The sequence below is a fragment of the Abramis brama genome (assembly GCF_963993115.1).
Source record: "Abramis brama genome assembly, chromosome: 6".
In the NCBI taxonomy this organism is placed as follows: domain Eukaryota; kingdom Metazoa; phylum Chordata; class Actinopteri; order Cypriniformes; family Leuciscidae; genus Abramis; species Abramis brama.
Window position 1 is genome coordinate 10553250 of NC_139968.1, and position 27547 is coordinate 10580796.

Below are 27547 nucleotides of genomic sequence, written 5' to 3' on the forward strand. Positions count from 1 at the left end.
CACTTAATTTAGCTTCGCTGTTAAACCCTTTTTACAGACTGTAATAAAAGCTATTGCTACATAAAGGTCAAATCGTTTGTCCAGCTAAACTGTAGGAGCAAAACTGGCAAGAAGATATAATCAAACTTGAGTTCAACCTGTCTTTTACACTGTCGTTCCACATGTGACCTTGGCTTTCAGATGATTCTTTCATTATCAACCTCATTCAATCCATGACACAGCAGCCCACGTTCTCTCTGCAGAGCGGCACGCATCTGAATCATAATACTCAAAATAAACATAGACTCTCTCTGGAATTGTGCTTGGCTCTTACCCGTCTACTCAGGGGGGAGAAAGTTTTAGCTGTTAGTGAAAGAAGTTGTGGGTTTAATTTGATTTCTTCCAATTACAGCTGATGCAATAAAAGAGAATGTGTGCCTCTTCTGAGAGCTCCTAGAAACAATCCCTCCCGCTGACACCCACCCTGCAGCAAACATGCAGACAGTTATGAGTGTGGAGATGTATATTTCGGCATATACCTTAAAGAAAAGCTTCAATTTGCTCTGATGCACCATATATCTTTACTAAGGGGTGATATAGTCAAGGAGAATGATATAAAGCACCTTAAGCAATACAATTATTGCTCTATTTTGAGTGTAATGTGCATAATGAAAAAGTTTTCTGGACTTTTACTCGCAAAACTCGTTCATTCTGAGCAACGAGGAGCAGCCGTGGACTTTAGATCAAATTCAATTTGTCAATTTTATATGCAGAATATAACAAAGATCTACTGTTACAACACTTGATGTGATAAATATAATGTGATATAATGAATAAATAGTGTGTGTGTAATACAGGTTGGGAAATGAAAGAAAAAGCATGTTAAAAAAGATATAACTGTATTGTTCACTTTTACGATTTATAATCATATTTAAATTTCATTTGGAATAACGTGCACTGTTAAATCATGCATAATAAGACCGGAAACATGTATTAATACAGCAAATCAATTTGATCAGTTTTTGTTTTTGTATTGACCTGTACAAGAATTACATTTAGTTTTAATTTCACTGTTCTTTGTTTTATTACACAATAAGTGTCTAGAAATTACATTTGACAATTTTTTTTAGTGCAAATATTTGTGAAATTGGCCTGTTTTTGTAGCTAGTTTTTTGTAGAATATTTTATTTTAGATACAATTTTAATGTAGTCGTGGGTAGAATGGTCTTCTACTGATTATACTGATTTTGAGGTATCTATACGTTCAATGCTGTATCAAGAGTATAGAATATACTGATTAGTAAGCAAGTACATATAAGCAATAAATATATTGAAGTAAAAAAGAAAAACTATTAGCAAATAGTTGTATAGGATTGAAACTTTCTTTTCGATCTTTGAACATTCTCGGAAGTCATTAGAAATGAAAAGTTTTGATTAAGTTCTGTAATCTTTGTTAGTAAATGATCCTCATAACTACTTAATTTGTAATGTTTAAAATTAAATGATTGTGAAACTTGCAAACAATGATAAGGGTTATAATCACTAAATATCTTTTAAAATTGCACTAAATAAATAAATAAAACCAGTATTGGTATTGGTATTCATATTGACAACATTGGACTTGATGGTATTTGGCATCAGATCAAAAAGAAAATCACCTGGGGTATCGTCAATTCCTAATATTCAATGTCCCACAACACAAATACTAGTGTTAGTGAATCTAACAAGACACAAATATAGAAAAGAAAGCAAATATGGCCTCAGCTGCATTTAGAAACAGTGGATTGGATAGACAACATCCTGTAAAAGCCTAAATAAAGCTTTGTGTGTTTGACAGAATCCTACAGTTTCACACCCCGATAAAAATGTTATCCGGCAGAGCAGGCTGACTCCCTGTGAGCACTGGTATTTCGCTGGATTGCGTTCCTTTATAGACAGTCTCTGTAATGGGTTACGGCTACGGCGTTAGACACATCTCTCCACTGCTTCAGAGCTATTTTGCTGAATAAAATCCACATAAAGCTCTCTATTCAGGCACAAATTCCTTCCAAAAAGGAACAATCCTGGTGCATTCCCAGCTGGAAAGAGGGAAAAATGGCCTGACAGCAGTAGCTAGCGTGTAGAAAAGGGAAAGCAGATGCTAGGTATTTGCATGTGCTCACATTCTGTTTTATGTATATTAAGAGGACGACAAAACACATGACTACGGGAACATCAGGAAAACTGACCTTTTTATGGCTAAAACGAAAATAAAATGGACGATGCAATCCAACCCATCACATCTCGCAATGAAAAGGAATGTATAAATAATTCTGGAGAGGTTTTGTTGAACAAACTCATCTCCGGCTTATAGAAAATGTCATGAGAATGAATCACTTTCAAAGCTTGCACACCTCAAGTGTCATTAATATTTCATAATGATAACACTTCAATATTCCCTCTAATTGCTGCCTCCAAGACTTAATACCGTTTGACAGACAGACATTGTTTTTTTAACTCAACGGATCCCAATGCTGGGACCATTTTTAGAAACCTGCCAAGTTTGAACTTTTAAAGGAATAAAGTCAATGCAGCAATCTGAAATACGATTACATGGGTTTTTCCCAGACATTGTGGTTCAATAGCATCTAAGCCTTTTTTTCCCCCAGAAACAATACGTAGCTCAGAAACCCAAGGAACCAAGGCTCTCAGAGGCCTATCGACTTATTGGCTTTTCAAAATGCTGAATTTAAAGAGCACAGCCTTGTCGGTGATTATAATTGAACTACCTCAGGTTGATCGATTCGTGGATGATAAACCAATCATTGGGCTCTTCAGAAGAAGGAGGAAACATTAACTCAGAGACAAATGAGAGGGCTCTACAAAAGAAGATGGAGGACCCATCAATCCACCTACCAGTGAAGGACATCAGGGAGGACAAGACTGATGTGCGAAGTTATGGACAAAGAGAAGAGATATATTGGACATGGTTACAAGATTTTGACTGTTGGGGAATTCAGCCAGAGCTCCACTGGATTTTTAAAGAACACACACTGACACGATTTTATTAAGAGACCAACTTAGAGAAGCCCCAAGGCTCCTTCTGAATCACAGGGAAGGGATTTCTTAACTCAACTTTGACGTGGCAAGAGTCCAGCTGGTTTTACAGGCCCTCTGAGGCTCGGAGCCTGGCGCAGTCTGTCAAAATGTGGGTCATATACATTTATATAAGCTTGATTCTACGCAGTTAAAAGCCAATGAGGCCGATTATGTGATGTTACGTGCGATTATTGGTCTTGCTAAAGGCCGTTTCACAGGACTCGCTTCAAGGCTTATGCATTGCTTTGACCTCCACAGGAAAAGCGTTGCAGATAGACACATGAGGGTGGTTTTATGATGTTCCTAGGTCGTGAAAAAGCAAGAAGTGTACAGAGAAAACAGTGAAAATTGAGTTTAGGGCTGAAAAAACTCTTAGTGAACACTCTTTGACACAACAGAACAGTAGCATTTACCCATTGCTCGCCAAATTTTCAAAGACAAAATCCAGTCATTTCAATAGGGATCGCAACAAGTAGTTGGAATCGCCACGTTTACCAACAGAAAGCTGAGGGTTTGAAAGTGACTTCTGTGTGAGCTGTGCTTCATAAATCGCTATACTATTGACAATTGAAAATGGACCGCAAAATTTTGACAATGGACAACGACTTTGGACTTTCCCCGATAACAACGACCAACAACACCCTAGCTGTCACCAGTTATGTTCAGTTTGTCTAAGTTATCATGGACTTTTACTTTGTTTTCATTCATTCTCATGCGTTCCTTTGACTTTCCCACCAACATGTTACCATGGTCACCATCAACATGAGTTTGTTTGGTTCAGCTGTGTTTTATTAATCATCTTGTTTTGAGTTCCTATTTAAGTTGTACGTTCATTCTCCGTCCGGTCACGTTCACATTTACTGTGCTACCTTCTGTTTACCTTGTGGATTTTTGATATTAAACTTGAGTAAATCTGTTTACCTGCAACCACCCGTGACACTAGCATTGAGTTAACTCAATTATTTCAATTGAAAAGAGGGATGATATTGAAACTCTGGCTGGTTTCATGCTATGGCCAATAACTAATAAATGGTAAATATGCACAAAATATGGGAAAATGAGCATGCCTAAAATATTAACCTATACAGTATATATAACTATCATTGTACTCACTCAGGTTATGTTTTCTTATTCTAACATGTCGCAACCATCTACTTTAACTAAATACAAATCTTTGGCATATCTATTGGATTCATTCATTCCTGAACAAATCTTGAACTGCAACCATGAGCCTTACCTGGCATGATGACATCGGGGAAGCCCAGTTTGCGTGTGATGGCCACGCCACGGTTGAAGATCATGGGGTTTTCCCTGCGCACCTGCTCCATCTCTCCCCTCAACAGCTGCAGTGAGATGATTAGACCTACACAAACACAAGAGTTCAGAGGAAATGCAAGACGACTTCCTTTTGACGACCACTGTAATTATCCTCGTGATTATGTTAGTATTTGTGTAGTAAAATGGCACCTTGTTTCAAAGATCCTACCAGAGAGATTGCGTCTCTTATGTTACCATTTTTTTGAAGTCTCTATGCCGACTGCCGGTGACTGCCACAATTCAATTCAGTTCAATCAAGACATTGTTTTGGGTCTACAATGCCGCTAATGACCTGGCTCCCCGCTACCTTCAATCCTTCATTAAATCGTACACACCAGCCCGTCTGCTGCAATCAGTCATTCTGATTGCCTGGCTCCTGTCAGTTCCCAATTGGAAGGGTTTCTGTTCATCCAGGTTCAGAAATGTTTCTAGGCCTTCCCCTCCCTCGATGGTGGTATAAACTCTCAATTAGAGCTAGCTAACACACAGATTACCATTGAACGATACCTCAAGACACACCTCTACAATACTCACTTCCCCAAGGACTTAGGCTACGTTCACACCAATCCAGATGCATTTGAAAACGCATCTTTTTCTCTACGTTTTGGCCTTGCATCCACACTGAGATGCCATTTTGTCTTGGGAAAATGGAACCCTCCCAAGTGCATACATTTGAAAACCCTGTTTTTGCATTGTGGTGTAGAATGTGAAAATGGAGGTATTAACTATGACACGTTTAGTCATGTGACGCATATCGTACCAGTAGAAATCCATGTTCATATCGTTAGTATCGTTGATACATTTACACTATGTTCAAATTGGCTCGCAATTGCTATCTTGAGGCAAAACAATGTGGATTTTTAAGCCGCAGATGACAAAACTGCAGTGTACGCTTATTATAAACAGAATGATATCGTCCGCTGGTGTGAATGCTCATGAAGTTCATTTTAAGGGTTATTAGGGTCTAGTTATTCAAAATCATTTTGGACTCTTCACTTTTCACAGATGTCGTTTGTATGGGTTATTATTTTATTTTCTTTTGGCTTAAGCTTTGCATGTGACTTTAGTTAACTGGAATGGTAATGACTACTGTCACATTTTATTCTTTTAGGTCTGATAGCACCTACTGAGAACATAAATGGAATTTAAAAATCACACTGTGCTTTATTACAGTAGAATTATGGAGAATTAGGTGCCAGTTCCTACAGTGATTTCAGCGAAATAAGCGAATCATTAACTACAACAGTAAAGCAGGATAATAGACAGATTTTTTTGCAAGGACTGTTCAGTTTCAGTGATGATGACACTTAAATCAAGTGTACGACCGTTTTCGAAGTGCACTTACCGTAGTTAGTGCTGGGGGCGGTGTATTTGGTGCTGGACTTGCGGATAATGTTCTCATGAATCTGGTACCACTCGTTTTCATTATTACACCTGTGAAAGAGAGAAGACAGAGGACAATCCATTATACAGTGTAGCAAAAAAAAAAAAAAAAAAAGAAAGAAAAAGTTGTTGTATGGATGAATCAGGTGGAATCAGTGCATTCGTATTCGGTGATTCCCAGATGCTTTAGTCACAAATGTAACTTGTCAGTATATGTAAACGCTTTATGTTAATGTGACGTTATTCTGAGTAGAACTGGATATTCAGTGAGAAAAAAACATTGTGGGACTTCTTTTTTTTTTTGTGGGACTCCATCTTTTGGATTGCAAAAATTTGCCAGAATGACGCAATATGATCAGGAATGTGACAAACCTTTATGTATTTATTTACTTACTGTTCATTTAGTATTTATAGGTAATTAAATATAATAAAATAGTAGGTAGTTAAAAGGTAATTATTATAAACATAAATATTTTTAAAAGGTTTGTCCCATGATTTTTTTTTTTTTTTTTGTCATGGATGTTAGAAAGATTATATTAGAATTGTATATTAAATCTGATCATTAGTACGGTATATATTTTAAGATGATCACCTTATTTTTTATGAATTTGTCACTGGTGAAAAATAAAATAAAATAAAATAAAATAAAATAAAAGTTTTTTTTTTTTAATAAAAAAAAAAAAGAAAGAAAAAAAAAGCAGTATTTACCATCAACTTGGTATGTAGTTTATGTTTTGTAAGTAAAAAAAAAAAAAACTGTAATTTTTGAGAATGACCCTGATGGTTTAGGTTGTATCCAGTGTCTTTTTGTAAAGAAAAGGAGGATATCTTTGACGTTGAGAGTAGAATAACCTACAATCAAAACAATTAACTCCAACTGGCACAGCTGCATTAGCATTAGCATGCGGCATTAGTCAATTGCCACTTTGAACGATATGGGTGAGTGAAAGAAACACGCAGTCAAGTACAGCCAAGTGTTGAGAGCCATCACAATGACGCAAATCTCGACACTACCGCTTAAAAGTAGAGAAGTGTGGCGCTCTCAGGAGACAGAACACAGCCATATGTTACGTTCCAGCATTAGTAGCAGTTAAATCACTGAGGGCTAGCTGACGGAGGTTCGAGAACAGCAGTTTCTGGCCTGAGGGGAAGTGATATCATTAATGCCAGATCCAGAAGTGACTAAACCCGCCATGGCAGCTGAAAAGGGACTTTCGTGCTATGCTAATGCTAGTGTTTTTTGGCGGCTCAGCGGGCAGATGCTTTGTGGGAACTCCCACTGAGTCCATCTGGTTGGCTGTCACGGCGACTGGCTCCGAGGACGTCGAGGGTGATTCTGGACCGTCGCTCGCAGGGTCACAACGGCATTACACCAACACAGGCTGTTTGATGGAAAGTGCTACGTTCAAGAACATGAAGGGATATCTGATGCAAATCTGATCGGCCTGGTTTGCCGTAGCATTACGTTCCCAGCAGTTCCAACCACTAGATGTCTCCAGAAACTAGCACAGCCTGAACACACACTTCCAGGAAGAGACCCTCACAAACACACATGCGAATACATGCACATGCACATAACATGTACTCATTATACAGTATGTACATCACACACACACACGCATAAATGTACAACATTTCCTCTCTTCCCCCATTGCTTAAACCTCAGAGATACTGACGTTCACTCACCACTAAGCCCAAAGTACTGACCCGGGGATTGACCCGGGGCGAGTGTGAGAGAGTTTCAGGACAGTTGACAGAACTGTGACTCGCCCTGCAGAACCAACACTGAGTCACTACATCTTGCATTCGTTGATCATATCCATGCGTTTTTATGGCTTGCACACTAAAACATTTAGTTTTCTGTAATTCTGTATAGAGTACTGTAACAAATTGTGCTGATTTTCACTTTTCACCTAGATACAGATAGATAGACGGATGGATGGATGGACAGACAGATAGACGGATGGATGGATGGATGGACAGACAGACAGATAGATAGACAGATGGATGGACAGATATATTTACAGATGGATGGACAGATAGATAGACGGATGGATGGACAGATAGATTTACAGATGGATGGATGGACGGACAGATAGATAGACAAGATGGATGGATGGACAGACATATGATAGAGGGATGGATGGATGGACAGATAGACAGACAGATGGATGGATGGACAGACATATGATAGATGGATGGATGGATGGATGGACAGAGAGATAGACAGATGGATGGATGGACAGACATATGATAGAGGGATGGATGGACAGACAGATAGATAGACGGATGGATGGATGGACAGATAGACGGATGGATGGACAGATAGATTTACAGATGGATGGATGGACAGACATGATAGACAGATGGATGGATGGACAGACATATGATAGAGGGATGGATGGATGGACAGATAGATAGACGGATGGATGGCTGGACAGATAGACGGATGGATGGACAGATAGATTCACAGATGGATGGATGGACAGACATATGATAGATGGATGGATGGATGGATGGACAGAGAGATAGACAGATGGATGGATGGACAGACATATGATAGAGGGATGGATGGACAGACAGATAGATAGACGGATGGATGGATGGACAGATAGACGGATGGATGGACAGATAGATTTACAGATGGATGGATGGACAGACATGATAGACAGATGGATGGATGGACAGACATATGATAGAGGGATGGATGGATGGACAGATAGATAGACGGATGGATGGCTGGACAGATAGACGGATGGATGGACAGATAGATTCACAGATGGATGGATGGACAGACATATGATAGAGGGATGGATGGACAGACAGATAGATGGATGGATGGACAGATAGATTTACAGATGGATGGATGGACAGACATATGATAGACAGATGGATGGACAGATGGATGGATGGACAGACATATGATAGAGGGATGGATGGATGGACAGATAGACGGATGGATAGACAGATAGATTTACAGATGGATGGATGGACAGACATATGATAGACAGATGGATGGATGGATGGACAGATAGATAGACGGATGGATGGATGGACAGATAGACGGATGGATGGACAGATAGATAGACAGATGGATGGATGGACAGACATATGATAGAGGGATGGATGGACAGATAGATAGACGGATGGATGGACAGATAGATAGACGGATGGATGGATGGATAGATGGATGGATGGATGGATAGATTTACAGATGGATGGATGGAAAGACATATGATAGAGGGATGGATGGACAAATAGATAGATAGATAGATAGACAGATGGATGGACAGACAGATAGATAGACAGATGTTAATTCAAGTTCATCCATCCATCCGTCTATCTAACAGTCCATACATCCATCTATCTATCTGTCCATCTATCTATCTATCTATCTATCTATCTATCTATCTATCTATCTATCTATCTATCTGTCTATCTATCTATCTATCTATCTATCTATCTATCTATCTATCTATCTATCTATCTATCTATCTATCTATCTATCGCTAAAAAAAGACCCAATCCAATTAAGAAATTCAGTGATGCATTGTATTAGCACATTTTTTAAATACAATACAATAATTACTAGAAAGAATCCTAAAATCTCATCTCATTCAAAAACCTCTCTCTCCTCCAGCACGGAAGGGAAGAATAATGTTTTATTGACAGAGAACAGCCAGAGGTTCATCACAACACTGCAACTAATGCGTCCCCGCAGCACCAAGAGAAACGGCTTGTAAAAATCCCACATTCTTCACTTCAATGTTGCCGCATTTCTTACAGTTTCACAGACACTGATGGCTTAATATATCATGATTGCTTGTCATTTTGATTGCTGAGGTATCCAAACAAATCTTGCCTTTTTTTCATCTTTCTCCACAGATACGGCCTTATTTTATTTTTTCTTCCTTGATTTCTCTTTCTTTTACCAGTTCTGTCAGTTCCCCAGCCAATAAAACAGAGGAGTCTTTCTGCATGGTTGCACACAGAGGTAATGAAAGTGTGTGATGGAGATAGCTAGAGGACTCGACCACGTGTCTCCGTCCACAGGGGGAGGATTTCAGACAAAAACCATGGATGATGTGTCTTTTCTGTAATAAACAACAGCAAATGTAGGCTGCAGCTAATGTTGCTCATTATTAACTGTAATGTAATTAAAAATGTAGCCAATCCAGTGTGAGGTTAGCATAATGCTATGCTTATAGCGCAATACTATAGTAAGCATAAGAATACACAGTACATATACAGTAAATATTGCATGAAATATAAATATAAAAGCATACTATCCGAAATGGAATTAGAAAGATTTAATGAATTAGAAAGTTTACAAACCATTCAAATAAATTATGATATTAGCATTTAGCTAAGCTAATAGTGTAATACTCTAGTCAGCATAATACACAGTGCATATAAATATTGGATGAAATACAAAATATGAACGCATTCTATCCAAAATGAAATGAAAATAGAACATTCACAATATTTGCCAATAGAGTTTGATGTTAGCATGTTGCTATGCTACAATACTCTATCAATCATAACAACAAACAGCACATATAAATATGTCATGAAATACAAAATATAAAAGCATTCTATCCAAAATGAAACCTAATGAGTGACTGAACGATAACGTTCACAATTTGTGCCAATAGAGTTTGATGTTAGCATGTTGCTATGCTACAATAATCTATCAAGCATATCAACAAACAGCACATATAAATATGTAATGAAATACAAAATATAAAGGCATTCTACCCAAAATGAAACCTTATGAGTGACTGAATTAGAATGTTCACAATTTGTTCCAAAAGAGTTATGTTAGCATAGTTGATATTAGCATGTTGCTATGCTACAATACTCTATCAATCATAACAACAAACAGCACACATAAATATGTAATGAAATTCAAAATATAAAAGCATTCTATCTAAAATGAAACCTAATGAGTGACTGAACGATAACGTTCACAATTTGTTCCAATAGTTTGATGTTAGCATGTTGCTACGCTTCAATAATCTATCAAGCATATCAACAAACAGCACATACAAATATGTAATGAAATACAAAATATGAACGCATTCCATCCAAAATGACATGAAATTAGAACATTCACAATTTTTGCCAATAGAGTTATGTTAGCATAGTTGATGTTAGCATGTTGCTATGCTACAATACTCTATCAATCATAACAACAAACAGCACATATAACTATGTAATTAAATTCAAAATATATCCAAAATGAAACCTAATGAGTGACTGAATTAGAATGTTCATAATTTGTTCCAATAGAGTTATGTTAGCATAGTTGATGTTAGCATGTTGCTATGGTAATAGCACAATACATATTCATATAAAATATTACTACTGTGTACCTATAGTGAATAAAATAAGTATAATTTGACATTTTTCTTGAACTGTCCACTAACTTTGATGATTTCTTTCCCTTAAATTTGACTACCTTCCGAAAAAGCCTCCACGACATAAGCATGCCTATGACGCCTTAACACGCTGTCTAGGTAGGCAGCATCTTAAGGTTTGGAACAGAGCTGTTCTGACATGCAAATCTTACATCAATAAGAAAATGCCATGACAAATTTGAGTTTGAGAAAACCTCCTGTCAGTCGTAAAGCAAATATGTTCCTCTGATCCGCACACTGCATAGCGTCCATCAATTTTACATGAATTTGTGTTTACAACGTTCAGCTTCGCAAATCTCAAATGATGGAGGCTACAATAATTCTCAGTTCTTTTTGGAACAGAGAAGTTAATATATTCCTGAGTGGTTTTTATCCATCAGTGCTCAAGTGTTTTGTCAAAACTGTAGAATTAATAAGGCGAGCGAGCGATTTTTCATTCGTGGTTTAATGTAGCTCAGAATAAACGTGGTTCCCCAGTCTTTCTGTTTGATTTAATTGATAAATCAAGCAGATAAATGGCTCTAAAGTGCACAGAAGAGGCTTACGTGTAAACTTTGAGCACAAAGTCTTTCTCCTCTTTGAGTTCAGAGATGGTTTGGAGGACGTCGCTCATGGCTAGCACTGCGCACCCGTACGGCCGGCGGTACTGGACGTGAGGGGGTCCTTTCTTCGAGTCGTTTAACAGCATCCGTCCTGAACACAGTGCGTTATACATCGCTGTCAGAAATATATACATACTACCATCTGCATAAATTAAACAAATCTTGTCCAGTAGAAAATGACAATTTACATTACAAATGTCTTTAAAAAAAAAAAAAAAAATAATAATAATAATAATTTACCTTTTTGTAAATCACACAGTCATTGCTACCAATTAGATTCAAATACATAAAAAATAAAATAAAATAAATAAATAAACAGTTAAATTAAAATAATCATGGCATGTTTTCTTCAAGATTTTTTTTTATAGTTAATGTTAAGTATAACAATAAAATGATAAATCATTTTTAAATTGTTATTCAGAATATATTTTAAAAAACTGTATTTATATGGATATTTAATAATGTTATATGCACCAATATTACAATACATGTTAATAAACAGTGATATTTACATGGAATATAAAACATGGAAAATGCCACACAACTGTTTATTTAACTAATATTTAAAAATCGAGCTAAATATAACAACAAAACAATAAATCACCTTTAATTTGACATATGAATTATTCAAAAGGGCTTTTTAATAATCTTTTTATATGCTAATATAATAATTCGGGTTGTCGGTTTAAAGCATTAATTAATGAATTAGCTATGGAAAAATAATGTGAATATCACTCATTCCAAACGAGTGATGTTTTTGTTTCCGAATAGCATGAGTGCAAATGATTTTATAGTTAATATCATTAATATTATTATTAATATTGTGTAATATTTTAAGACTTTTTTAGGTAATTTTGCCAATAAAATTACACAGCGTTGTTTCATTTCTGAATGAATCCGCGTTTTGAGCAAATGAATCGGGTGAACCAATGATTCAATGACTCGATTTAATTAGATTAAAAATTATAATCGCTTGACAGCCCTAAAAATAAATACATTTTAATAAACAGTGATTTTACATCTATATATGTTGTGACATCTAATTTTAAGACTGTTTAATCATTTTTATACGTGTCAATATAATAATATATTTTAACAAAACAGTGCCATGCAGGGACTTCATTTTTTTTTTTTTTTTTTTTTCATGCAAATGTATCATTCAATTTATTCATGAATTGAAATGGACAGAAATCAAATCACATTTACTACTCTACTAATTCAACTAATTCAAACAAATTTCAAACACTTCCACTCCTCATCGTGACAATGTGTAAAGACAACGGAAGTTTCCGGAATCCTCACAAATGAGGTTAAAATGGCCACCGAGCGTCATTTCCATTTTGAGACTGTTGTCTGAGAGCGGCAGGAACTTGTGTCTCATTTGGGGGGGGTTGAACGGTCTTGTTCCAGCATCCGAGCCGCTCGTCCCTTTATAAAATTGAATGGAGCCACACTTACGTAACTACTCTAGAGATGCAATTGCTGGCAGAAATGCAGTGCCTTGAGATAACTTGGGAACATTTGGCTCTAAATAAAAGAAATAGAGGAAGAGATAGAAAGGGAAAGACACAAAATGAGACGGGACACTCACCCGTCCTGATGACCTGGGACACGATGTACAGATCTCTCTTCATGTCCTTGTTGCTTAGGTCCTGCGAGAAAGTGAGAGAAGCCATTCAGCGTCTTTTTTCATATGAACTAATGTATTATTTAGCCATAGCAATAACAATGCTGTTGATTAAATGCGTTCCTACCGTAAAGAGTGCGCAGAGGCGGTCAACCTTCTCTGGGTTTTTTGGGCCACCATTTTTGTTGAGTCTCACCATAAACTTTTCACTGGAAGAATAAAAAGAACAAGTTGATTCTATAAAAGTTTGCGTGAGCAAGTTGTCATTAAAAACGTTCATCTAATGGGTAGGTAAATATCGGTAAATGCAATGGATCTGAACTGGTTTTTCGCGGAAACGACTAAAAACGCTGTTTTATTTATGCCAGGCCAGTAGGTGGCGATAAATAAACACTACGCGCCTATAGACTGAACACGTAATACACGTGCATTATGTCACTGTTTTGCACATTTTTGTAGTTTACACGGAGACGATAACGGTAACGTTTTTAAAAAAACTTGCACTTTTAATCCTGTTTTAAAAAAGTTTGCGTTTTCAGGCTTCCAAATCACCGCTGTCGTGTACATTTATGGTCAGAACGCATAAAACAGTTTTCTGTTTTTAGTTGAAAACGGTGATGTGTAAACTGAGTGAAAAGAGGAAATGTGTGATTTCTGTGTCACTAATCAGGGTAATTATTGTAACAAAAAACTAAAACTATTGAAAACATTTCTGTTAATTGAAATTAAGCTGAAATGGAATAAAATATATTAGTTGAAAACCTTAATTAAAATGAGAAATTTTGCCTTGGCAATAAACTGAAATAAGTTTAAGTTGAAGGACTAAAATTATGAACTGGTAATAAATAATAAATAAAACTAAATAAAACTAAATCAGAAATAAAAAATAAATTAAATAGCAATATAAAAAAAACTAATAAAATGACTAAAGTGCATAAAGAAATGACTAAAAATTTAACAAAAAATAACATGAAAACTAAAGAATACAATACTAAAACTAAATCTGAAAAAAGAATTAAATAGTAATATTAAAAATATATATTTTTTTTTATGAATATGATTTTTTTTTAACAGAATTTTTATGCTGAATCAATGATCAATTTATGAAGTCAATAGTAAAACTGACAAGTTGAAAATTGTATCAAAACTGACAAATAAATAGCTGTACTTAAATATTTAATTAATGCTAAAAATTTATTTAATAATAAAAAAAAGTCACAAATAACACTGGCTATTTATTTTTTTATAAGGCTAGTTAAATATAACAACACAATAATAAATAACCTTGAATTTGACAATATATTATTCAGACATTTTTAATACTGCTTATTTAAGTCTGGTTTATAAATATAGCTAAATATATAAAAAAAAAAATATTTTTAAATGCAACATTTAAATTGCTTTTCTTTATGCTTTTACCAAAAAAATAAATAAATAAATAAAATGGAAAGTTCACACATGAAGTTTGAACTGAATTTAATATATCTAGTTCTAAAACATTTAAATATGTCCATTTAATCACATTACTTTTTATTTCTGAATTAATGAAGTGATAATTGATTCCTTCATTTTATCTTATTAACAACTTATATTATTTTATTTTATTAAATATTTTTCACACACAAATTTTAATATAACGGAGTGCTTGTGGCTCCTTATGACAATACATCTGTATTCAATGTCAATTCCAGAAGCTGCACAGTGGAGCCGTACAGGGCAGACGTGGGAATACACTGAGGATGATAATAAAGTGTGTTTCCAGTGGATGAAGTGAATCGACTGCGCTGTAATCAGATCATAGGAAACTGAGCTCACTTCCTGATCACATAGACTAATGGAGACTGTGAGAGACCAGAGAGACGCCTACCTATCTATCTATCTATCTATCTATCTATCTATCTATCTATCTATCTATCTATCTATCTATCTATCTATCTATCTATCTATCTATCTATCATCGTCTGTCTGTCTGTCTGTCTGTCTCTATCTATCTCTCTATCTATCTATCTCTATATCTCTCTCTCTCTCTCTCTCTCTCTCTCTCTCTCTCTCTCTCTCTCTATCTATCTATCTATCTATCTATCTATCTGCCTGTAATAAATACATTGATAATATTTTCTTTTTAATTGGAGTCACTTAAGTGATGTTCATAACCACATTCATAATAACTTTTCATAATAATAATGGATGGATGGATAAATATATATCTAAAAAAATAACAAATACATTAATTAAAATATATAATTTTTATTACATTAAATCAGATAAATTCGTTTATTTACACGTTTATTTCGAATGAATAATTTGTTAATTGCTTTTTTAAATTAGGGTCACTTTAATTGTACAACTCTACACAGTTACTTTAATAATTAATTTACATATTATATATATATATATATATATATATATATATATATATATATATATATATATATATATATATATATATATACACATTTATTTTTTAATAAAATAATATACAATCAAACAAAGTGGTTTATTCATTTATATATGTTTTGAATGAATTAATTCATTCATTCATTCGTTTAATGGAAAAGAGCATGAACATTCTGCAAAATATCTCCTTTTGTATAATGAATGAAAGGATGAATTTACATTTTTATTTCTGAATTAATAAAATGATAATTAATTTCTTCATTTTAAGGAGAAAGAAAAAAAAAGCAGCATGAACAATCTCTCCTCTTGAGTTCCAAGGAAGAAAGCAAGACAAATTAGAGCTTGAACAACATGAGGGTGAGTAAATAATTGCAGGATTTTCATTTTTGGGGCGAACTAAGCTTTCTACACATCAAATAAACATTTTGTGTCTATTTGATGTTCAAATGTTCATCTATTCTCCACGCAGTGAAATATTGAAGTGCTGGCACAATGGCATCATTGGAAAATTAAGTGAAGCCCTAATGACTGTGTGAGTGCCAGCAAACTCTGAATGTTATTTTTGAGATCTAAATTAGACGATTTCAAGCCAGTTCTCCTTGCTGAGAATTCTCCACTTGCCACATCCGATCCACAGGAACCAGTCATCATGCATATCAAACACACACATCAAGAGGAAAACTCGGATCAAAATATCTCCATGCTACTTCTGCTGTTAGCACAGGAATTAAGTCTTCGGTTTCTAGGTCGGGATACAGGCTTTGTGAGGGAACATGTATAATATGTATATTAAAATTCTATAGTCTAAAGACTCGAAAGAGTAGCGTGAAAGCATGTAAAATCGCAGTGACTCGGTGTTGATGCGCTGCTCGCTTTCCATGTATATTTTATTCAAAATTTGCTTTGCTGTTTTGTTTTTCATGCAGCTAAAAGGACCAATGTGAAGTTTAGGCATTGGAATTACTGATGTAGAAAACAGAAATAAATGAATTCAGGAACACAGTCTCAGTCTAGCCAGATATGAATCTAGCCACACTATACAACACTTATTTAAAGGTAGAGTAGGCAATTTTGGAGAGGCTAGCATTAGCAAGCTAGCTTTAAAAGCATAAGATCCCCCCCCCAGCCTTCAGAGCGTCTTCAAAGCCACACTTCCTTAAAAACACATGAACGACACATCAGATTCTGCAAAGCGTCACGAGAGACGGCGTTAAATTACCTCGTGTCTCAAAGCACATTACATTACAATAATAAAGAACGTAAACAACGTACAGAGCTCTTGTTTGTACCACCTGACTGCTGCAGATTCATTTTGAGGTTGATGGTGTTGACATAGAAACACATAAATCCGAGTCTGAGGACGTGAACAACTCCGGGTAGAACTCAGCATAAAGGGCCGTTCACACCAAGAACGATAACTATAGCGATAATTATATTTGCGTCCACACCAATGAACGATAACGGTCTGTTTATTCTAAGCTCGCACGCTGACGTTTCAAAGTGTGTCATTGAACATGTTTTTGCTTTTCTTGTTGCATTTACACGGCTTTAACCAGCAGATGTCCTCGGCATGCTATGTTTTGAGTAAAGGCCCTTGCACACTGAGTCCGAAGTTCGCATCGGAAATTTTCGCACATTAAAAAATAAATATGACCTCACGTTATGTAAATCACGCTTGCACACTGCCTCCGAAACTTTTGTCCGTCATAAAAACATTCGGATCAGGTTCGATTTTCTGCGTTTTTCACATCCGTAGCATTTTGAATGGTGTTTTGACAGTTCAGAGCCACCGCATCACGAATACGAAAAAACGCATACGAAAATTTCGGAATCAGTGTGCAAGGACCTTAAAGCTAGTGTAATCGAGCTAATAATCTAACAGTGAATTTAGCTGACGTATTCAATATAGTGGAATAAGTACAACGGCTAGTATTTTCACCGCAACTTCAAAGGCAGCAAGACAATGTTGTGGAAACGAGCGCTGGATACCTGAGATAATACTTCTCACCATTTATTCCGAGGGTATGAACGATTGTTTTCCATATCCATTTTCTTGAAAAGGGGCTTGACTTGTCAAACAGTGGTGGATTTTTCTGGACCTCGGCAATTAACTTCTCCGCAATGCCTTTAATGCCCTTAATTTAGTTTATACCATGGTCTGGGTGAATACTCGATTCTGATTGGCTGCAGGGTGCCCATTAAAAAGTGATAGAGGACACCTAGTAAAGGAGTTCTGGTGAAACTGACTGTTTACCGTTCAAAGTTAATAAATAAATGCGCTGGCTACATCAGCTGTGAGTAACCATAGCAACAGGCAGTAAACTGAAGGGTTCTATGAGCTGAGCGGACTATAAATATCTCTGGTTGCTAAATAAACCGTCAGGCGTAACCAGGGAAACCAAGTTATTGTTTGTAAAAACTTTAGATTTCGATTGTAAAACTAATTAAAATATAAACTAATGTTTTAAAAATATGTTATTTGGCAAGTGACCATGGTATAAGCGGGTTAATGCCCTTCGAGGTGTCCATTGTCAGGTATTAATGGACTTTGGCGGAGGCAACCTCCGCTGCGCTTCCGACGGTTCACGCCTCGCCGTCTTCCATTAATACCTGACAATGGACACCTCGTCGAGCATTAACCCTTACATGGATTCTGATTGGCTGTCAGTGTTTTATCGTTCAACAGCTGGAAAAAAATCATTTCGAAAGTGATCCCAACAATGTCGTTTCTCTATATCATTATCGTTATAGCTGTGGTGCGAACTCTGCTATTCTTTAATATTGAGAACAATTTTTAGAACTATATCATTATCGTTATCTTTATCGCTATCGTCCTTGGAGTGAACAAGCCTTAAGCTTAAACTTTAAGCTTAACTTAACCTTGTTTTGGTTGAGGAGGAACTGTAAAATGCGGCTGCTGTTTGTTTGCGGCGCTCTGTGACTGACGTCTGTCTACAGGTAGGACATTGTATGTGGACCAAATGCAATGATTGGACGAACATTTTTTGGACTTCCACTGAAAATATATATTTTCATGTTTTAATATTTAGACCACTTCTATTATTGATTGACTATTATTGAGTTTCAACCAAAAAAATAAATAAAAATTAAAATATTATTAATAATAATAATAATAATAATAATAATAATAATAATAATAATAAAAACTGACTACCCTACCTTTAAAAAAGTAACTTTTACTTATTATTTTACAACAAGACACAAAATAAATAAATAAATAGATAACTTTTTTTTTGTTTTACAACCAATGTCTCATTACATAAACCTTCCTAATTCCTATTGTAAATAACAAACTAGCTAAATAAATATTTTTAATTTATTTAATTGTACTTTAATTGAACTATTAATATAACTAATTAATAAATAAATAATTATTATTTTTTTTGCCAATTGCTATTATATAAAAAAAAACCTTGATAATTCTAAATATTGTAAATAACTAACTAGCTTATTTTTTTTTTAATGTATCTAATTTGACTTATTTTTAAAACTAATATTTATTGATTGATTGAATGAATGAATGAATGAATGAATGTTTCGTTTTTTTATTTAAGTTTTTACAACCCATAAACCAAAGTGTATTTATTATTTATAAAAATAAATGAATACATAAAATAACATTTATTTGAACCTATTTATTTTTTACAACACACAATTCATAAAAAAAAAAAAAAAACTTGCTTTAGTAAACAAAATAAACATTATATTATATTATTCAATCATATTATATTAAACCTTGCTAATCAGTTGTTTATGAAATCTGTGCAATTCGACACAGACATGAATTTCTGATCTGGCATGTATGTGCACATAAATGAGTGTGACGACACATTCCAGCACATGTGCTTCACATGTTCACACTGACGTGCGTTCGCCCCGAGGGAACGGCTCTGCCCAGGACAACCAATCACGACGCTGGAAGGCGCCGACCCACTTCCCCGACGGAGACGCTATTGTCCTCTGGCAGCAGTGACACGTATTCATTAAACTCTTCTATAACATCAGCAGCGCTATTATTTCCCAGCGATTGTTTAAAGCCTATTGTGTAGCGATCGCGAGCTCATGCCGCACACGGTAATAACAGTGTGTAAAGGCTCATAGGCTTTCAGGTTGCCGTATGATCCTTATGAAACATGTTTGGAGAGTGGATGTGAGTTAAAGAAACACACAAGGGCTTCTGAACATGAAATGAACTGCTGGGGATCGCTGGAAAAATGCAATTAATAAGTTCAAATATTAAAGGCACCTTCAAAGCTGAATAATTAATCTGCGTTTGAATAGAGACGAGCAGCGGTCGTGCATTTTAATCAATCACGAAAAGAACATGAATATTTTGTGAGATAATGGCAGATAGTGACTGGCAGAATCTATTTTGAAACTAAGAGTTGGTGGTGTTTTGATGGAGAACTCGTGTCGCTTCCAAACTAGAGGATCACCAGTTTCTGAAAGCTTTCGTCTAAACGCATATCAAGGAACCGAGTCAGTCCAGTCTGTTCCTGCAACACCGAAAGCATCGACAGATCAGAGAAAGCAACATACCTGGACATCAAACCTTTTGGCAAAATTTGAGACGCATAATTTAATTGCATTTATTTGCATTATTATTAAAGGGGCTATGTGTAGTTTTTCTACTAAAATGAATCCTTTTTTTATTGCCTGTGTGTGAAGGGGTTGTAATCTCACATTAAAATGATCCACTTGGCGGGTTTTGCTATTACCTCTGAAAGCAAGTATTCCTATTTCTATGTGAAGGCTCCGGGTCGGATTTACCGAGAAATCCAGTGACGTGACTGAGACCTGCATGCGCTCCCAAGCCTCTCACCTTGTCTACTGACTTTGCACTCAACAGGGACGACACTGCAACTTATGACATGGAGTCTGCTAACACTAAGAAACGACCTGCTCCCAGCACAACACAGACTCAAACACAAACTCCACATAATGATAAAAAACAAAAAAAAGTTTTATCTGCTGAAGCTCGTCAGGCCAAACGTGAATCGGATCAACTTCGGACGAAAACACGGATCAACATCGACACTCGCTTGTAAACGTATTGGTTGCAATCTGAAACATCACCGCTAGAGGCCGCTGAAAACTACATATAGCCCCTTTAACTTAATGTGCATATTTATGGAAAAAACTTAATCTAAGAAACAGCAAAAGCTACAAGTTAGTCAAAGACTTGGCAAGACAAATACCTGCACAATTACTAATATAGTTTATTTTTTCAATGACAGCAACAACAACAAATAAGTAATAATAGTATACATTTTATACTAATTATTATTTTTATTTTTTTAACAACAATACTCATTATTATTATTATTGTAGATAAATAATAATACTGTTTTGTATTATTTTTTATTATATAATATTTTAAAATGTGTAATTCTTTTTGTTAAATATTTTATTTTATTATATTTAATAATAATAATGTGTTTCATTCTATTATTATCATACCAATATTTATATTTTTTATATACATTTCATTATATTTTATTATCATTTTCCTTATAAATTACAACAAAAATAAATTTAAAATGATTATTTATTGTTTTTAACAACAATGACAATAATAATTGTTATTATTCTTGTTGTTCAAATAAAAAAAAATAATAATTGAATATAATAATAATTGTAAATGTAGTAATTTAATTAATGAGGTGTATTTGAATAGTTTGAAAATCTAACAACAACAACAACTGTTTTATTTTAAAAAAAATCATAAAATTGTATTTTTATTAATACATTTTATTTTAAATATTATTTTATTTTAAATTAAAAAAATGTGTTCTATTTATTATCATTTATTTAGTAATAATGATAATAACATTCCTTTTGTGTTTCATTATATTGCACTATTACTTTCCTTCTAAACAACAACAACAAAAATTAAATACTTTTCTACTAATTTAATTAATGAGGTGTATGAATTATTTTAACAATATAACAACAACGACAACATTGTGTTTTTATTTTTATTATACAAATTTTATTATAAATATTTTATCATTTATTTTGTTATATTTTATTTTCCGTTTAAACAACAGTAGCAACAACAACAATTTTATAATTATTATTTGTTGATTCTATTATTATTAATAATAATAATAAAGTTATATTTTAATATTATTTTCTATTTTCCACTTTTTTTTTTTCATAGTCTATGCTATGTGGTGCAACCCAAAACACCATGAAATATTTGCAGCGCTGGTATGGATAACTCACACACACACACACACACACACACACACACACACACACACACACACACACACACACACACATTATTAGGGGACAAACATTTTGCATAGTACCTTAAAGTCAATATCAAATATGTGGCGTTACAGAATAAATTGGTTTGCAAATGGTGTTTTACAAAACTTCAATCATCTGGAAAGTTCTTGCAACTAACAAAATAAAAAACAGTTGTGTACAGTGCGTTTCTCTTTTCAGGCTTGACCAGGCATGATATAATTTTGGACCGAACTTGTGGCCCACTCCAGGGTCAGACAGCTTTTGAGAGGGAGGCAGAGGCACCATTAGCAGCCTGTCAAAACCATGAGGAGTGGGTGGAGAGAGAGAGACAGAGAGAGAGAGAGAGAGAGAGAGAGAGAGAGAGAGAGAGAGAGAGAGAGAGAGAGAGAGAGACCGCTCTGTGGGTGCTGTGTGAAGAATCATTTGGCCAGCTTTCCTCGACTGTTGCCATTTATATAACGTGATGAATTTCGGCCTGTTTTTCAAGATTTGAAATCTCTATTAGTGAAACTTATAACCTGTGATATTACTAATCATTTTAATAATTACAGGGATGCGTTAGCAATTAAAACATCATGTCACAGTCCTTAAAGAACCGTTTAGTTATGTAAAAAGAAAAAATAATCAGGCTGGACACTGAAAAAGAAAATCTGTTTTAATCACTGCCTTATTTTTCAGTTAAAAAATTAATAAATCTAAATGTCCTAAAACAAGAGAAGCCAAAGGACCATATGAAATTAGTTATCAGTGAATGCATCTTGATTTTATGAAAAATCCTTTTGGCAAAACAACTATAAAACAGACGATTTTGACTGTACATACATTAATATATAAAGTTTATATATTTGCCACTTTATGTGGCACTTTTTTTTTTCTTCTGAAAATAAATAAATAAATAAAAGCTATTTTTGATATTTTTACAGCATAAAGAACAGAGCATTTATTCGGATATGAATGAACGAATAAACAAACACTATTTTGACATTTAGCATAAAGAACAGAATTAAGAAAATAAACTGTAAATATATTATGAGTGCTGTTTCGACTTATTAAAGTTTTGAAAATAGAATTTTTCACAATAAAGCATAATGCAAGAAATGTTTACAAAATTGGTCGATTTTGTCTGTTGGAAATGTAGTATTATTATTGAGTGATCAACCGATTTCATAAATATAATTAAACAAATTAGCTAAACTGCATTCATATATAATGACATTATAATTAGGGCTGTCAAACAATTAATTGCGATTAATCGCGTCTAAAATAAGAGTTTGTGTTTACATAATATATGTGTGTGTACTGTGTATTATTATATTGTATATAAATACACACACATGCATGTATATATTTAAGATTTTATATATATATATATATATATATATATATATATATATAAAATGTATGTTTATACATAACATAAATTATACATAAATATATGTACAATATAAACATGCAAATATTTCTTAAATATGACATGCATGTGTGTTTATTTATGTATATATATATATATATATATATATATACACAAAATAATTATACACAGTACACACAAATTTATTATGTAAACACAAATGTTTATTTTGGACGCAATTAATCGCGATTAATCGTTTTATAGCCCTATATTATATGTACATTAACCATTTACAGCAAAAAAAGTATTAAATATAGAAAAAAAGTCCTGAATTCAAACAATATATTATGTAACAAGGTTTTCCGAGAAAAACTGAATAAGAAATTGAATGAGAAAACGTTAAATCATTTTTTGAAATTTAATTGAAATTTAAATAGGCGGAGCAAGTTATTAAATATATGGGGGGGGGGGGGGGGAAATCAGCTAACATTTTTTATTTGGATCAGACCATGTGCATCAACAAAGTAAACAGAGTCCATTTGGATTTTACGTCGATTTTAAAATGAAACAGAAATGGTGAAAACGAAGCATGTTTAACCTCAAAAAGCACTGCATTGATTTGTGGGTTTTGTTAGGGATGTAAAGATCTGCAGTGGGAAAGAATGATAAAAAGCGAAAGCTTAACTCGCTCAAAAAACTGCCGTCTAGACTCGGCCAAAAGCTCTCAGAGGGAATAAGGGATGAGAACGCTGGAAAAGAAATGGTTCTGCCTCCTCAGCATGGGGTCTCTCATGAGAGCGCTCTCCCTCGGGACGCACACGAGCAACGTTCTAGCGCTTTCTGCAGATCAAGGCTCCGAAATCACACACACACACAGCCGTGATAACCCGTGGTGTTTTCAGGGATGATGACGCAACATGACTCTTTCAGGTGAGCCCAAAAAAATGGTAAAGCTGAGTAATACTGTGCGGGTCTGACCATCCTAATTAACGGTTTTGTTGTTGTTTCTTTCGGCATTCAGAAGAATAAAAGAGTAAAACATGACCTTATTGATATGCTGCTTCAAGCAGAAACATCGTTTCAAAGCGATCTTTCTTAGCGGCCTCTCTAATTTAATTAATGAGGTGCATGAATTACTTTTTAAACACTCCCATTGGAGAAATTGTTCTGTGGCCTTATTTCTCTTAAGGTTGGCACGACGAAACCGCGTAGGAAAAGCAAAACAAGCTTCCGTTATAATAGAAGATAGAGTCTCAGTTTATTCCAGCCACTGAAACTGGACTTCCCTCAAGGGTGTTTCCAGCTCATTCACTGGAAATCAATCCCTCTTCCTGTTTCTGACAAGCACTTTTTTTCTTTTTTTTCCCCAACTTATATCGAGTTCCTTAAGTTTTGCTTACTTGTCAGAAAAGTTAAAGGAGCCCGAGCCTCAAAAAGCCGCATGACTCGCGATCCGTAAACACAAAAGTAAACCAGGCTCGTTGGAGAAACGGCCCTGTGTGGAGATTTCAGCAAAATTATGTAACTGTTTCTTGCACATTTCGTGACAAAATAGAACATACATGCAACATAAATATACATTATCCTTATTAAAATGCCTTAGATGGCTTGAAGAACACAGATAAACCGCATACTGTCGCAATGGTGAGTAAATTTAATCAGTCAAAATGACTTTAAAGGACCCCTGAAATCAAAATTTTTAGTTTTTAGCTTTTAGTATGAATATATTAGCCTTAAGGTTATGTATAAGCTGGTGTGTTCCAAAACAATGACAAAATTTGCATTTAGGAGATATAAGCATTCAAAACTTGCAGACTCCAACTTCCGCTCAAATGGATCACGCAGACGTCAGGTTCTCATCCAACGCTATCTCACGATCAATTCGTACAAGTTATAAAAAGGTGGCTAATTCGTACAAATTCGTACGACCTCACTCGTACGAATTTGTACGATTTGTCTAAACCCACGTGATGGGTAGGTTTAGGGGCGGGGTCAGGGGTAGGTCATTCGTATGAATTCATACGAATTAGGCAATTCGTAAAATATGTACGATTTAGCAAAAATCGTACTAATTCGTATGAGTGAGGTCGTATGAATTCGTACGAATTAGCCATCTCGTAGAATTCATACGAATTTCTGTGAGATCAGGCTGTCTCATCACATCTTCTGTCCAATCAAATGCTCTCTAGAATCTAAAGCTCCGCCCCCTATGCTATAAATACCACCTGGCCAAAGCGAACGTTGACACGTCACGGAGCACTATGGGATGGAGATGTGTGTTCGGTTGCTCAAACGCTCGAGCTTTATTCCGTTTTCCAACTGTACGTCGGTTAAGAATGAAATGGCTAGAATTTATTCACACCTCTACTGTTTTATCCAACATATCATCAGCTCGAATTCGCTTCCATGGTGCTGTCAAGTACGAACTGCAGTCTGTGAGGTAAACGAAACGCTATTGGCTATTTGAAAAGGGGGAGGAGCCATTCAATACGTCCCGCTTTAGCTTCCTGTTTCAGTGGGAATTACGTCAACGCATCAAACAAAGCGGCGCGTTCAAAGGCACTTCAGTGGGCCGTTAAGCTACAGCGATAGCTAGATGTCTTTGTCCATATTAGGGATTTCCTGGAACGTCATAAGTTTTATTAATCCTATAGGGCCGTACACACCAGGACGAATATCGACGCGCGTTATTCGCCAGCGTTTTTCAACGCGTTTTTTGTGTTCACACCCAAGCGATTTTCGCTGACGATGAGCCGAGTGAACATGCAAATTCATTCTGTTCTTTATGACACCAACGAGACCAGCAGCTCTACATTCATCTTGCCTTGCATCTTCCTCGTCTTATTTCTTCCCGGCAGTGTAGACGCTACTTGGCGTATATCTTCTTCGCCGTTACGTATGTGTGCTCGGCAAGACCGTTTTGTGTTTGAGCACCCCCAAGTTGTGTTTTACTGTAATTTCAGAAGCTCCAGACACGTGAGCAAAAGCGCCAATCTCATTGGTCGGATAGTTTTTGACGCGGTGCGTCAAACCAAAAAAACTAATCCGAGGCGTTTTTAAAAAAATGACGCTTTTACGCGTGGCGTTTTTTGCGTCGGTGTGCACACTCACATTGGCGCCCTTTCTTTAGTCACGAGGCGTTAAACGTCGGCGAATATCGCTCGCGAAATTCGTCCCGGTGTGAGCAGGCCTTATGAGTCTCACTTGCAGAGTTTCTGCGCGACGGTGTTGAGTATGAATGAAAACTAAATTACATGTGAGAGTTTAGCGCTCTGTAATGCTCACATCACCCTATTGTTGAAAAATATTTTTAAAAAAATACTGCTCTCTAAAGATATTTGATGTAAGCATACGATGATCCATAAGTTTTTATCCGAATGAGCACACTTTTGGACTAAAACCCCAAGGGGGCATCAGCAGTTAACAGGTTAATGTAACATTTCCCGTTTCAGGACTAGCACAATTATGGCAACTTACTCTCTGTAGAGAGGCCAAATCTGCAGGATAATGGAGGTGGGTGAACAGGTTAGTGGGTTTGCCCTCTTTTGCAGTCCTGCAGACTGGGGTGTCTAACGAGTCATTTTCGCAGAATCCCAAAAACGTTCACACTGATGGTCTAATTTTCTTGGAGTCAGATCCGACGACATGCTTTTACAGCTGGGCACTGTGTCTGCTTGTGTTGTATGACAGTTAGCAACTAGCGTTAAGATGCAATACCGCCACCTACTGTACGTTTGGGGATGTAAACCAGATACTGGTGCTGGATTATTTAGGATTATTTATGTTCTTTTTTAATATTACGTTTATCTTCAATACCGGTATATCGCGACACGCCGACCCTAAACATACCCGATATTGTTAACAAAAGCAAAGTGAGATAAAAACACATTTCCTGAAGCAATTACGCAAGACTTTGAGCTCTTTTATCATGACTCATGAGCTACCAAGCAAGTTTACTACGTCAGAAAAGTCAACAAACTATATTCTGCCCCAGGACTCATAATTTGTGTGTAAAGGAATAAAAGTTGTGGTGCTTTACAGCCACTAGTGTTTGTTTCAGCTGGAAACTGCAGTGAATTTTACTTATAGGTACACTTTTGGAGAAAAAATATGA

General features: G+C 35.4%; 1 protein-coding gene across 6 annotated transcripts in view; it reads right to left on the bottom strand.

Annotated features, from left to right (window-relative positions):
• The window catches only part of dock3 (dedicator of cytokinesis 3), a 188068-nt gene that overhangs the window by 40993 nt on the left and 119528 nt on the right, over positions 1–27547 (bottom strand). For all 6 annotated transcript variants that reach the window (XM_084116297.1, XM_084116295.1, XM_084116296.1 and 3 more), the window contains exons 10-14: positions 13534–13615; positions 13371–13431; positions 11723–11870; positions 5720–5808; positions 4295–4420 (exon numbers count right to left, since the gene is read on the bottom strand). In XM_084116297.1, coding sequence (XP_083972423.1) covers positions 4295–4420; positions 5720–5808; positions 11723–11870; positions 13371–13431; positions 13534–13615 — 506 coding nt within the window. The remainder of the gene's footprint in view (positions 1–4294; positions 4421–5719; positions 5809–11722; positions 11871–13370; positions 13432–13533; positions 13616–27547) is intronic.